Genomic DNA, 13,764 nt, shown 5'->3' with positions numbered 1-13,764 from the left:
CTGGTGACAACATCTGGTAGAACTTTGAGTTTGAAGGCTTGATTGGTACTTGGAGTGCCAGGCAATTCAAGGGTTATGTCAATGCTGCTAACATCAGGTATTATTGCTTTGACAACAGATGGAAATGCATTTATTTTTCTCTCGCTTTTAGAGCTGATTGATACTGGGAGGGGGGATGTGGATGAGAGTCCAGTTAGTCATAACAATTTCATGTCATGGAAATTCAAGGTTAATGAGCCCAGAGCTGATAACGATTTGGGGGGCTGGAGAGCTGTGAGCAGTAGAGAGAGCCCTAGTTTCAAGCTAATTGGGGAATGTGATTTATGACCATTAGTTGGAGGAGGGAATTGTGCTTTGCTACTTTGTGCCAAGGGGAGGGGAATTCAGTTTTTGGCTTCAATTATGTAGTGCCGATAACGCTTCTTGAATAAAAGATTCTTTAAGGTAAACAATGCCTTGAAATTATTTTGAAGAGTTTCATCTCTCGGAACCATGACAGGTTATTGATTAATACAGGAGGAAAGATAATGGAAGATGATGACAAATCATTTCCATACTGTTGTGATATCTCGGTTGGGTCTAAAGACTGGATCAATATCCCAAATTCAAAATTGCTTGTTGTGCTCATAATTAAATTTGATAAGATGTGGAGAAAAGGTACCATTGCAAGGACATGAATCTCTATAAATATCTTTGAGTGGGATGGCCATCGTGGTTCAGAATTTAGTACCACCGCAGTTTTGTGAAGCATTGGAAAAGCAGCCCAGATCAGCCCTTTCAGTAGCCGAAACAGAACGCCAGCGGCCTGGACGCGGCTTAGCCTGTTGCCCTGGAAACAAGGTCGCATCGGACAAGATGGGGGCGGAGCAGTCCCTTCACGCAAGCGCATTGCACTTTATCTGCCTCTCCTTCCTCCATCTCCCCCGCTCCCCTCGTGGCGGTTATAAAAGGCGGGGGAGGGCAGCGGCAGGAGTTGCTTGGTTGGCTGGTTTTTCTTCCATGGCGGCTTCCTCAGACCTGAGCAGTTCGGTTGAGCGTTGGAGGAGACGTTATCTGAGTAGAGAGGTGGGGATACGCGAGGGAAGTTTGAATACGTGTAGCTCCATCCTCACGAGATCCGGACGTGGAATGGAGTTTGATAGAAGCGTGGTTATTCCTAAATGTTGGTTTTGCCACGGCCTCGAAGTACTTAGAGTTGGGAAGATAACGGGCACGAGTTCAAAGGGACTAATTTTTCTTATGGGTTCCTGCACGGTACAAAAGAAATCAGCTTCGAAGCATTATCCAAATTTTGTTCGGGGAAAGGTAATTTCTAGCGGATTCGTGCTCCTTATTTCGAGGCTTGAACTGTTGGGGATTGACATCAAATCTTCCTATTAACTGGTTCTTGATCAGATTTAGGAACATTGCTTGAAAAGGATTTTAGGGTATCAGAGACTTAAACGCCAGAGCAAATGAACAATAAAAATCATGTGTATGTAAGAAGCAAACACCAGATGATGCTCCTAATTCTGGTATACACTTCCTTTTTCAGGGTTATCTTTTGGATGTAACACAAGCCAAAAGTAAAAGTAGAAGAGCCCTGATAGCCGCAGGTAAGACATTTAAAAAGAGTGTAGTTAACAAGTAAAAGTACAGTAGAGAGCTTTTATTAAAATTTAGTTGTATCTTTTCATCAAAAGCAGTAAGGATTTGTTAACAACAACTTTGTCTGCACAACACACTAAGTTTACTGAGCACATCCCACTGAATTTACCTAATTGCCTAACTTCAATATATGAATTGAAAACTGATCATGTTCCTATCAGTGACAACCTTCCTGCAAGTGTTTCTGCTCTATCATTTCAAATGTATGAAAACTTTCTTCAAACTCTGAAGTTATGACTGAAGATGGTATATAAGTTTAAACACAGAAACAGGTCTTTCGGTTTACATATTGATAGAATAATTAAGATGTCAGTGAGAAGTGCCTCTAGATCTGGGCCTTGACCATAAAGACCTCTGTGCAGATACATAAAGAAATATTTCTATGGAAAAATGGAATCTAGTCAAGGGAATATTAACTGGGGGGGGGGGTGTAGAGTGTTTTTGAATGGCCTTATAAAGAGGGCATCAGGTTTGAATCCTAGTGGTGCATGTTCTCTGAAGGTTAAAAAAAACCCTGAGTGACAGCATAATTGATCTTTGCTCACTGGTGATACCAGTGTTGAAATTTTTGCTTGAAAGTGGGTAATCCTATGTAACAGGATAACATATTTCTTTAGGCAAGGCTGGTTTGTTGATCATTTAATAATTATGCAACTCTAGACATGAAAATAAAAACTAGCTGCCCCCTCCATATCTTAAAATTTCAATATCAAACAGTAGAGCAGTGGTTCTCAACCTTTCTAATGCCGCGACCCCATAATATAGTTCCCCATGTTGTGGTGACCCCCAACCCCTTATACATCACCGGGTGCCAGCGGCGTGGCCAAAGAAAAGGGGAAAAAATGGCGGACAGCCTTGTTTGGCGACCCCCGTGAAATGGTCATTCGACCCCAAATGGGGTCCCGACCCACAGGTTGAGAACCACTGCAGTAGAAAATAATATTCTGACATTTTTGAAGAACATTATGTGAAAACTTAAATTAGATATGGCAGGATTTGTACTGACCTAAAATGATTTATTATAACAGTTTTGTTGCAGCAAATGCTAGCACTCCCTTAAACCTAGTTGATCTGATTAGACTGGTTAGAATTTGGGAGGGAAACAACCGGGAAATTCTAAAGCTAGATTAGAAAGTAAATAGCTCAGAAGAAGACAGTGGCCAACCACTTCCATATTTATTGTCAAGAAAACGGATAGGCACATCCATGTAATCACCTAAACTTGAGCCTACCTCAGGAGGGACTTTGCATGTCACATTTTTATAAAACCAAATTCTGTTTAGAAAAAATATTTTAATCAAATATTATTACAACCAAAGACCAGTCAAATAAAATGCTTAATGATATAGAGCAATCATATAATGCAGTCAGTTGCTTTATAGAAAATACATAAGCACCATCAAGAATTTAGGGAGGACATATTTAGCCACAATAAGAGAAAGGCCATATTGGTTGGAAACATGCAAAAGAGGCCTTCATCCTGCAGTAGATAGACAATGACTAAAATGATGAAAAGATATCTTTTCACACCCCATTTTACTGTTTACTTAGGAAGTACCTCACCTTCCCCAAAATATCTGGGATGATATTGGGGGGGGGGAGATATTTTACTTGGCTATCTTGCAAAGATAGATAAGAAACAGGCTTTTAACCAGTAGTGATCTCCCATGGATGGAGTAGCATTTTGGTAAGATGGAACATCCGAACATGGTGTCTCTCAGTTCTACTCTGGAAGATTAAGGAAGGGTAGACAATTTCCTTTAAATCAAAGAAATTGCAATATGCACAGTTGAGGTATATGTCTTCATTTAATAGCATTTTATCTTTATTTGTTTGCTGTATTACAGTTCAAAACATTCCATAATTAATTCAGTTATGCTCTTCTGTGATTAATTAATGATGGTTCTAACTATAATTCAGTAAAGTTTCCTCACAGGAGATAACTCACTTGATGATACAGTTGAATCTATACTGATAAATTCCTCACAATCAAAGCTTCTATACTGCAGAGGAAAGCATAATAAAAGATTTTTGGATTCCTCAAAAACTTTGAAAAACTTGGCTTGGTAAGAAATCTCTTTACTCTTTGAAACATACCTCCTTTTATAATGCATAACCTATAAGGTCATTTAATAATTCAGTTCAATAACTTCCTATGAAGTACTAAATTTTTCGGTGATTCTAGCATTGTCTTATAATGTATGTACTTCACCGTGATAATTGTGTTTGTTAGGCCAGATGACGAGTTGGATTCTTTGTATGATTCAAACCAGCTTCATATACAGCCAGAACCAATTGAAGATTTTCTTGGAAATGGTGAAATCCAAAGTGAAGGCATATATTCAGAAACAGGTATTCAGTTACTTATTTCTAGCACAACCTGAGCAAAATAATATCTTCACATCTGAAATTATGCAAAATGTATCATGTACTTGATCCTGCTACATTGTTTTAGCCTTTTAATTGCAGCATTGGTGTCACTCTATGCAAGATGAACTGCATTCTAAGTTGTTCCCTTGTGCCCTCTTTAATTCACATTTGCATTTCATTCATGGAGACTCCATTTTTCACCATATTAAGGTTTCCAGGATTTAGTTATGACAAATTGTTGCTATTCCATCAAGGAGAAAATATCTGCTCTTAATTCCAGACAAGAGATAGAGCAATGTTTCTCAACCTTGACAATTTTAAGGCATGTGGACTTCAACTTCCAGAATTCCACAGCCAGCATTGCTGGCTGTGGAATTCTGGGAGTTGAAGTCCACATTGCCTTAAAATTGTCAAGGTTGAGAAACACTGAGATAGAGTATCTTGTGTTCTAAATTGACAGATTTCTTCACTAAGTTTGTGTTTTGCAGAATAGCAAAACACTGATTTGTTGTACTAACTATATAGCTCATTTTAATTACCTTTCTAAACAAAACAATCATACAAGTTATTTAGTTGATCATGTCCAGAACTTTTAACTTTAGTCACTCTTGTCAGAATGGAGGAAAAAATAAGTCTTTTTTTCCATTCTGAGAAAGTTATAAGAGCAAGTGGAAATCATTCTTGATATTTTCAGGGTTGGATTCTTGTTTATTTTTTAACAGCAATTTTGAGTACTTTTAAAGCTGTGTCAAGAATGGGTTGTATTCTAAGTAAAAGGATATAGCAGCTTTAAAAGGTGGTGTAACTGCCATGGGCATACTAAATCATGCACAATTTCATTACACATACTGTATTTGCAGCCAGTTAAAAAAAAATTCACTAAAATTTCACAATTTCACCCAGAACACAATCTTGAGAGATTTCAGGTGACAACCTGAGATTTCAGAGATGAGATTGCTATTGTTATTTGGCACACGCATAAGTGGAGAGAAGATTTGACATTTCTAAGGAATTCTACATTAATCAGATGCATATATATCAAACACTCTGGTTAAGAAATCAAGGAGATCCACAAAAGTGCCCCAGTTGCTTTGGGATGAAGGGAAAAAATATAAATTTCAGCACCTATAGGATTTTCTTTCCTTGGTGAAATCTGGCATGTTCAGTTATTTAATTTTGCTGTACTTACATTGTTTTGCTATTGTTAACTGTTTTAATTTGTATTCTGTTAGTAATTTTTTATGTTAAGGTACCTTGCAGGAAGCTTTGCTAAAAAGCAGAATCTATAAAATAAATAATTGGGCAACATTTTGGTTCCTATATATTCATGGCTAAGCTTTTAGATTTAATTATGCTGTTTTAATTCTTTTGAACTATCTCCAAATGTTAGATTTCCCTGTTTACAGAGTAGGTTAATAATGATTCATAATGTGAACTGACAGGTACAACCCTGCCTTCTATGTCATCATCTAGAAAAGGGGCTAGTCACATAACCAGCATACAGTCTTTCCATAATGAAAAAAATATTTTGTAATGGCTTTTATAAAATAGAGGAACATAATGCTGATAATGCTGCTTCCATTTTCATCTATTAGATATTACTCTGCCATCCACTTTAAGAGTGGCTGCTTATTGTGATTATAATAATGATGGTGATGCAGTAAGAGATAGTGTGAGCATTTCTGGAACCCAGGAATTGAATGGGGAAAGCATGGTAACACCTCAGTTCAATCAAATTTACCATGAATTATCTATCATCCATCAGAAGCTACAGGTAAAATATTAATAATGGTTCAAGTATTGGTTCGTTTTCTTTTTCTTTCCAATATCAGCAGATACTGCTATATATTGCTGTTGGTTCTTTTGTCTTATGGTGCAGCAAGAAAAATTAAGTCAGCAAGAGTATGCTTTGAAACTTCAAAAGAGAGAATGCTTCATAGCTGAACGGGAAGTCCAGCTTTATAGGCATGAAGCTGCTTTGACCAAGATAAAAGGGGTTGAAGAGGAAGTTCATACAAAATTTCAAATTATGAAGGAGGTATCCCTACTTACAAAATTCTTGTTAAATTTGAGAAAATTATTCTAACAAACACATAGGCTGTATTTATACCATAGTGTATTGTGAATTCATAGATTTATCTTTCAGATAGACATAAGAGAAAGTGTCCTTAGACATCAGCATTGCCCAGGCAGTTATGAAAGCAGTGCAGCTGGGGATTTGGGCCCCACTATAATATATCAGCTGCCTGTTCCTAGAGTAAAGACATCCTTTTCCTGGGTAATTTACAGAAAACATTAAATATAGGGCATCAATATGGAAGTGGATTGAAAAATAAACCTCTGGCTAATCAGAGGATATAGAGGTACTAAATAAGATGTTATGGGGAGAGAAAATGAAAGACTTCCCTGTTAGCAAGATTAGGATTGATGGTAAAGCTTATACAGCTAGGGTAGTTTTATGTACTCTCATGTGTACCTAGAGAGTGTGATATACCTAACATGCATGCATAAAAAATTCATTGATTATTTTAACATAACATAACTATGAAGTTTTGTTTTGTTTGTTTTATTTGTTTTTTTCTTCCCCCCCCCCCCCCAGTGGTCTATTAGCCAGCTTTTCTGCCTTACAGCAGGGAGAACTGTATTTCAGAATGTTGACAGAAAGGTTACTCAAAGAAAATTAAGTTTCCTCTTCCTTTAGAATGTTTATCTTTTTATTTTTTGATTTTGAGGCTATTGGATTTTTATTTGAGAAAGCGCTGGATGGTACAATTATTTATTTCCTTATATATTACATTTCTATCATGTCTGTCTTATATGCTTATATGATTTACAATGTTTTTTTTTTAAACCGTAGTTAATCCTATTTTAAAAGTTCTTATTTTGGTATGTAGCAACATGAAGCTGAAATAAAGCAGTTATCTGATGCCTTGAAAGAAAAAACGAAGGAGAACAAAAGGCTGAAGACATCATTTGAAACACTAAAGGAGCTGAATGACACCTTAAAAAAGCAGGCAATTAACAGTTTTAACAGAATCATTAATCTGGCATTAATAAATGCTATAAATAGAAGATTATTGTTTTTAATATCAAGTATTAATATGTGACAATGAAGACAGTGGCGAATAACTACAGATTATGCTGTTTTAAGAATATAGTTGTCAGGAAGATCAATGTATTTTAACTCTAATACATAATGGTATCTTTTAAAAAATTAGTGTTTGAATTACTGTAACTTAATAGTCTTCATTATTTAAGCTCTTCTGTCTGAAATTTAAAGTTTTCTAATTATCATAATCTTACAGTTTAATATATTTTAGCAATGGGCAAAATGCTCATGTTTTCATTGCAGATTGGAGACATCTGCAGTAGTTGAAAAGGACAAAACACATCACAGGCAGCTTTAACCAATTATGGCTACTTATTAGATGTTTTCAAGTATATAAGTAGCTTTCAAAGCACTTTAGGAAAGGTGTAATCAACATGGACAGTCGAGCCTAGCCAAGGGCCCAAGATTTCTTACCAGAGTTTCCAACAAGTATTCTGACTTCCCCATGCCGTACCTTAAACTAACTCCTGTGGCACAAGGTCACACACTCCCCTCCCCTCAGGCACCCTTGAAGATCAAAATAGGAAGTCTCCCTACTTGGAGCAGCAGTGACTTTGACATGCGGAGACAACACCTTAGAGGTGTTCACGCTACTGTCATCCTGCCACTACTACATAAATACTTTGAGTGCGGAGGACTATTTTATCCCATTCCATTGTTTTCAGATACTAACTTTGCAATAGCAGACAACCATTGCCAGATTTTGTTCTGTGCACTCAAAATTTGTCAGATGATTAACTCTGGGTTGTATCTGGGGCTCAGCATTATGAATTACATTCAGGCTGTACCTGGTCTGCCATATTGGGGTGCTCTGTCACCTAATGTATGGTCTTTTATGTGTTAACATTTAATGCTTCCTTGTGTTCTCTTAATGTTTTCACCTCTCCTTCCATTCACTTTTTATACCTTTTATACCCTCTGCCTGATATATTTTAATTTAGACAATCCATATTTTTTATACTTTCTACATTTTTGCTCTTTAAAACTTCTTTTAGATTTTTTACTATTTATATTGTTATATCTTTTATGTCTCATACATTTGTGTGTGTTTTTTCACTTTTGTTTAATTTTTTAAAATGTTTATTATGTGCAATATGTCCCCTTATGTTAGTCTTTGACTATAATAAAGATTAATTTGATTTATTGTGGCAATATAATGTTGGAAATGTGAAAATATATGTGAAATAGTCTTTAACTACAGTTCTGAAGAGTAAAATCCTTGATAGTTTCAGTAAAACATACCATTAGATAAATGTGCTTTGAATATATTTAGGATTGAAATCAGAATTTCTTTTTTTTTTTTTTTTTTTTTTTTTTTTTTTTTTTTTTTTTTTTTTATTAAAAGTTTTATAAATTTTACAAAAAAAAACAAGAACAATACAGAACAAAAAACAACATATACAAAAGAAAAAAAAATTAAACAATACATATAAAAAAAACCCCCACCCCACACCCCTCCCAAAAACCCTCCCTTCCCCCCCCCTGAGCTTCCCAGAGCAGAATATAGGCTTAAGAAATAATAATAATAAAAAAAAAAAAAAAAATAAAAAAATAAAAATTAAATTAAAAACTTTATATTTATATATATAAAAAAGATATCTATAATATATATAAAAATAAAACTTATGAAAAAGCTATATAATATTTTTGTATACCCAATCTAAATTGTATAAATTTTATCCATTTGTCCCAGATAGCAAAAAACTTCTCTTGCGTTTGTTGCTTTAAGAAAGCCGAAATCTTTGCCATTTCTGCCAGATAAGCTACTTTAAAAAACCATTCCTGCAATGTAGGCAAAGATTCCTTCTTCCAATATTGTCCAATTAACAGCCTCGCGGCTGTGATCAAGTTTAACATCAATACAACCTCCTTTGTATCACAATCTGTAACAATACCTAACAAAAATAATTGCGGAGTAAATTTTACCCTCCTTCTAAAAATTCTCTGGATATTCCACCATATTTTGATCCAAAATGCTTTTATCTCTCTACATGACCACCAAATATGATAATAGGAAGCCTCCTTATAACCACATCTCCAACATTTAGGTTGCACGTCAGGGTACATGTAAGACATTTTTTGTGGATCAAGGTGCCATCTATAAAACATTTTATAAAAATTCTCCCTTAGATTCTGTGCTTGAGTAAATTTGACATTTCTCACCCAAATAGTTTCCCAGGTGTCCAATGAAACTGGCTCACCAAAGTTCTGCGCCCATCTAATCATACAATCTTTAATTAGTTCCGTTTCTGAGTCCAATTCAACTAAAACCCCATAAATTCTCTTAATGTGGGTTTGTCTTTGATCCCTCAGTTGCTTAATAAGATTTTCATCTTCTCTAAGAAAACCCACCTTACAATCCATCTTCCATCTATCTAGTAGTTGCCTATATTGGAACCAAGAATAAGTAAAATTTTCTTGTGCTAATTCTTCCCGTGATTTTAATTGCCAGTTTTGTCCATCCCATTTAAGTAACTGTCTGTAAGACACCATATCCATTTTAACCCCTCTTTTTATTCCTTCTATCGCATGCCAAGGTATAGCCCATAATGGTACTTTAAAATCACTTTTATAATATTTTCTCCAAATCCTAAGTAAAGAAATTCTTAAAATATGAGATTTAAAAGCCCAATCTATTTTTTTATTAAATATTAAATAGGCATGCCACCCATAAAGTAAATCCCATCCCTCTAGATAAAGTATCTCAGAATTTGTCAAATTTACCCAGTCACTAATTAATGTTAAAACCACCGCATCATAATATAATTTCAAATTTGGTACCTTGAGTCCGCCCCTCTCACGGAAGTCTTGCATAATTTTGAACTTAACCCTTGGTTTTTTCCCTGCCCAAATAAATTTATTGAGACCCTTCTGCCACTCATTTAAATTAATCTCATTTTTCAAAATTGGTAACATTTGAAACAAAAAAAGAAACTTGGGTAGAATATTCATTTTTATCACTGCAATTCTTCCCATGAGGGATAATTGCAGCTTTTCCCAATTCTTCAAGTCTTTCTGTACCCCGACCCACAACCTTTCATAATTATTTTTAAATAGTTTTGCATTAGAAACAGACAGCATCACCCCCAAATATTTTACCTTATTAACAATCTCAAAACCCGTCGAGTTAACCAAAATCTGCTTCTCCTGACTCAACAAATTTTTAGGTAAAATTTTAGTCTTATTTACATTAATCTTAAAACCCGAGACCAAACCATAATGGTGAATCAACTGTAATAAGTTTACTACAGAATAATCAGGTTGCGACAAAGTAACAACCAAGTCATCCGCAAAAGCTCTCAACTTATATTCTTTTTTATTAACATATATTCCTTTAATTTCCTGAGACTCTCGAATTTTAATCAATAATATTTCCAATGTTAAAACAAACAACAATGGCGATAAAGGACACCCCTGTCTAGTACCTTTCTCTATTGTGAAAACCTCCGACAAACCTCCATTAACAATAAGTTGTGCTGTTTGTTTTTGATATATTACCTTAAGGGCTTGTAATATGTTTTCACCAAAATTCATTTCTTCCATTACTCTTAGCATAAAATGCCAATTCAGTTGGTCAAATGCTTTTTCAGCATCTAAAAATATGAGCCCTGCAGGAACTTGGTTGTTCTTATCTAAGTATTCTAATAAGTTAATAATTTGTCTAACATTGTTTTTCATATACCTTCCTGTTATAAACCCTGATTGATCTTTATGCACAAGATGATGCACCACCCTCATAAGCCTATTTACCAAAATTTTTACAAATATCTTATAATCCACGTTTAAAAGAGATATAGGCCTATAGTTTTTTGGTAAAGTAAGATCTTGATCCTCCTTTGGAATCAATGATATAAAAGCACTACGCCATGAAGGAGGAATCTCTAAACCCTGTAAGATACCATTAAAAAGATCATTTAATGGTTGAATCATCTCCTCCATTAAAGCTTTATAATAAACAGCTGTTAACCCATCCGTACCCGGTGCTTTCCCTAATTTCAATTGTTGAATTGCTGAGGCGATTTCCTCCTTAGTAATTAAACCATTAATTTCATATTTCTGATCCTCAGTCAGTTTAGGAAAACTTGCCTCAGCTAAATATTTATTTATATCTAACAGTTGTACATTAGTAGATTTGTATAGGTTTTGATAATAATCCAAAAAAGATTTTTTAATTAATTCCTTCTGAGAAACTAGTTTACCCTTATAATTTATTTTCTCTATTATTCTCAGTCTCTGTTTCTTTCTTAATTGATAAGCCAACCATCTCCCCGGCTTATTAGCATTACAAAATGTATTTTGTTTCATAAATAATAAATTGGTTGCAGCTTGATCTGCTATCAACATATTAAATTGTGACCTTAATAACTTTACAGATTCTTTAGTACTTTCATCAGAAGGATTTAGAATCAAAGCCCTTTCTTTTAGTTTAATTTCATCTTCAAGTTCTCTACGTTTCTGAGTCTGATTTCGCTTATAAAAATTATTCATTTTTATCAAAACACCGCGCATAAATGCTTTACCTGCATCCCATACCATTGACATTGAAGTCCCCTTATACATATTCAAAGCAAAATAGTCCTTTAAACACTCCTTTAGTTTTTGAACATTCTTCTCTTGTCTAAACAAATTTTCATTAACTCTCCAGGATCTTCTTTCCTCTTTCTCTTGAATCAACTCCATCCAAACTGGACTATGATCCGTCAGTGATCTAGGAAAAATCTTTACATTCTTTACTTTATTATACAAATCCGTGGTAATCAAGAAAAAGTCAATTCTTGAAAAAGATTGGTGTCTGTCAGAAAAAAAAGTAAAGTCTCTCTCCTCTTGATTACGTTCCCGCCAATAGTCCCTTAATTCCCAGTCTTCTTTCATATCAAAAAAGGCTTTAGGTAGCCTTGCTTGTTTAAGAAAAGGAGAGGAACCTTTCTTATCCCTTTGTGTATCTAAGACACCATTCCAATCACCCATTAATACCACCGATCTATAATCAAGCAAAGTTATTTTTTGGTGTAACTGTTTATAAAATTGTTCCTGTTGTTGATTTGGAGCATAAAGTCCAACTATAAGTACTTTCTTACCATAAATACCAAGTTCAATCATCACATATCTCCCCTGGGGATCTGATTCTACCAGACAAGCTGGCAGGTTTTGTTTGACATATATAACAACTCCCCCTTTCTTCCCAGGTGCAGGAGATATAAAATGAGATCCCAAACGAGCATTAACTAAATATTTCTGATCTTTAAGTAGAATATGAGTTTCCTGTAAACAAATAACATCATTGGTATGTTGTTTCAAATAATAAAAGATTTTTTTCCGTTTCTGAGGAGAATTCAATCCATTAACATTCCAGGTCAAAAACTTTGCCATCTCCCTTGGCACGCAGCCTGGAGAAGACACCATCAAACTCTGACAGAGCTGCGTGTGTTGCATAACTCTTGGGTCTTGCTCCTCCCACCGGCGGTGATGCACTTCCAGGAGAATTCTCTTTGGGCTCTTTTTTACGTTGCTCTTTCTCTTTACGCTTATAAGCTGCACGAGTCATCCTCTGCTCTTTAGCCTCCATTTGGCGTTGCTTTGCCACTTCTATCATCCCTGCGGAAACCAAATCTAGTGCCTCAGATTGCTGCTCAGGTTCCTTAGCACTCAAAGATTTCCGACCAGATGAAGTTGAGCCTGCACTCAGGACCGAAGTATAGAAATCTCTAGCTTTGTCAACTGTGTTCAATCTGTAACGTGTCCCAGCATGGCTCAAAACGATACCCATCGGAATTTCCCATCTGAATGGCATCGATCTAGCTTTAAGCTCATTGGTTAAAAAAGCAAAGTCTTTCCTACTTCTTAAAATTTTAGATGGGATTTCCTTTAGAATGATGACATCTTGGGCGGCAATCTGAAATCTTTTGTTGTAAAAAGCTTGTATAATCTCATTCCGCAGGGACTTCTTTGTAAAGTAAATCACCACATCTCTGGGCAAATTCTTCTGCTTAGCAATCCAGGAGTTGAGTCTATAAATTTTTTCTACTTCTCTCTGTAATTCTCCTTTATCCATATCCAAAGCCAGCGCCAGATCACTAAGAACCACCTCCATCAAATCTTGATTCATATCTTCCTTGAGGCCTCTAATCCTCAGAGCATACTCCATTTGTCTGTATTGAAACATCAAAATATCTTCTTGTGAGGAGTCCACCTTCCTTTCCACGTCTTGAATTTTGTCATCTAAAGAGTCAACTTTGTCTTCCACTTCCTCAAGCCTTGCATCGAGCTTAACCACCACAGTAGCCAAACCTGAAACAGCTGCCAGTATATCTTGTCGTAATTCATTATTATTTTCTTGCAATTTAGACTTTATCCCCGTTATCTCTTCTTTGAGATCAGATTTAATTTCTGATTTAATCTGTGAAACAAATTGAGTCATTTCCTCTCTCATTTGAACTACAATCTCTCCCATTATGCCTCTAACCTCTTGCACTGAAAGTCCAGGTAGAGGAGGGGAGGGTGGTGGCTGAGCCGGTGGTGCATGTTTAGATTGTTGTTGTAGCTGTGCAGTGGAAGTTATAGGAGAAGAAATAACCTTGGGTACTGAGGAAGGCTGCTGCCTCTTTGAAGCCATTTTAAAAAGCACAATTGTCACTTCC

The 13,764-nt window shown here is 35.5% G+C and overlaps 1 protein-coding gene across 3 annotated transcripts in view; it reads left to right on the top strand.

Annotated features, from left to right (window-relative positions):
- The first annotated feature begins 895 nt into the window (after positions 1-895).
- The window catches only part of CCDC138 (coiled-coil domain containing 138), a 37,952-nt gene continuing 25,083 nt past the window's right edge, over positions 896-13,764 (top strand). Inside the window, exons 1-7 of one of the 3 annotated variants that reach the window (XM_039331802.1) lie at positions 897-1,065; positions 1,535-1,595; positions 3,584-3,713; positions 3,881-3,999; positions 5,613-5,791; positions 5,897-6,055; positions 6,912-7,031. In XM_039331802.1, the coding sequence (XP_039187736.1) occupies positions 1,000-1,065; positions 1,535-1,595; positions 3,584-3,713; positions 3,881-3,999; positions 5,613-5,791; positions 5,897-6,055; positions 6,912-7,031 (834 nt within the window). In that variant the 5' untranslated portion in view covers positions 897-999. The other 2 variants (XM_039331803.1, XM_039331804.1) reach the window with 2 other exon arrangements.

This window comes from Crotalus tigris, unplaced genomic scaffold (genome assembly GCF_016545835.1).
Source record: "Crotalus tigris isolate CLP2741 ecotype Arizona unplaced genomic scaffold, ASM1654583v1 scf7180000024438.1716836, whole genome shotgun sequence".
Taxonomy (NCBI): Eukaryota; Metazoa; Chordata; class Lepidosauria; order Squamata; family Viperidae; genus Crotalus; species Crotalus tigris.
Note: the sequence above shows the minus strand (reverse complement) of the source record. Positions and strands in the feature narration are given on the sequence as shown.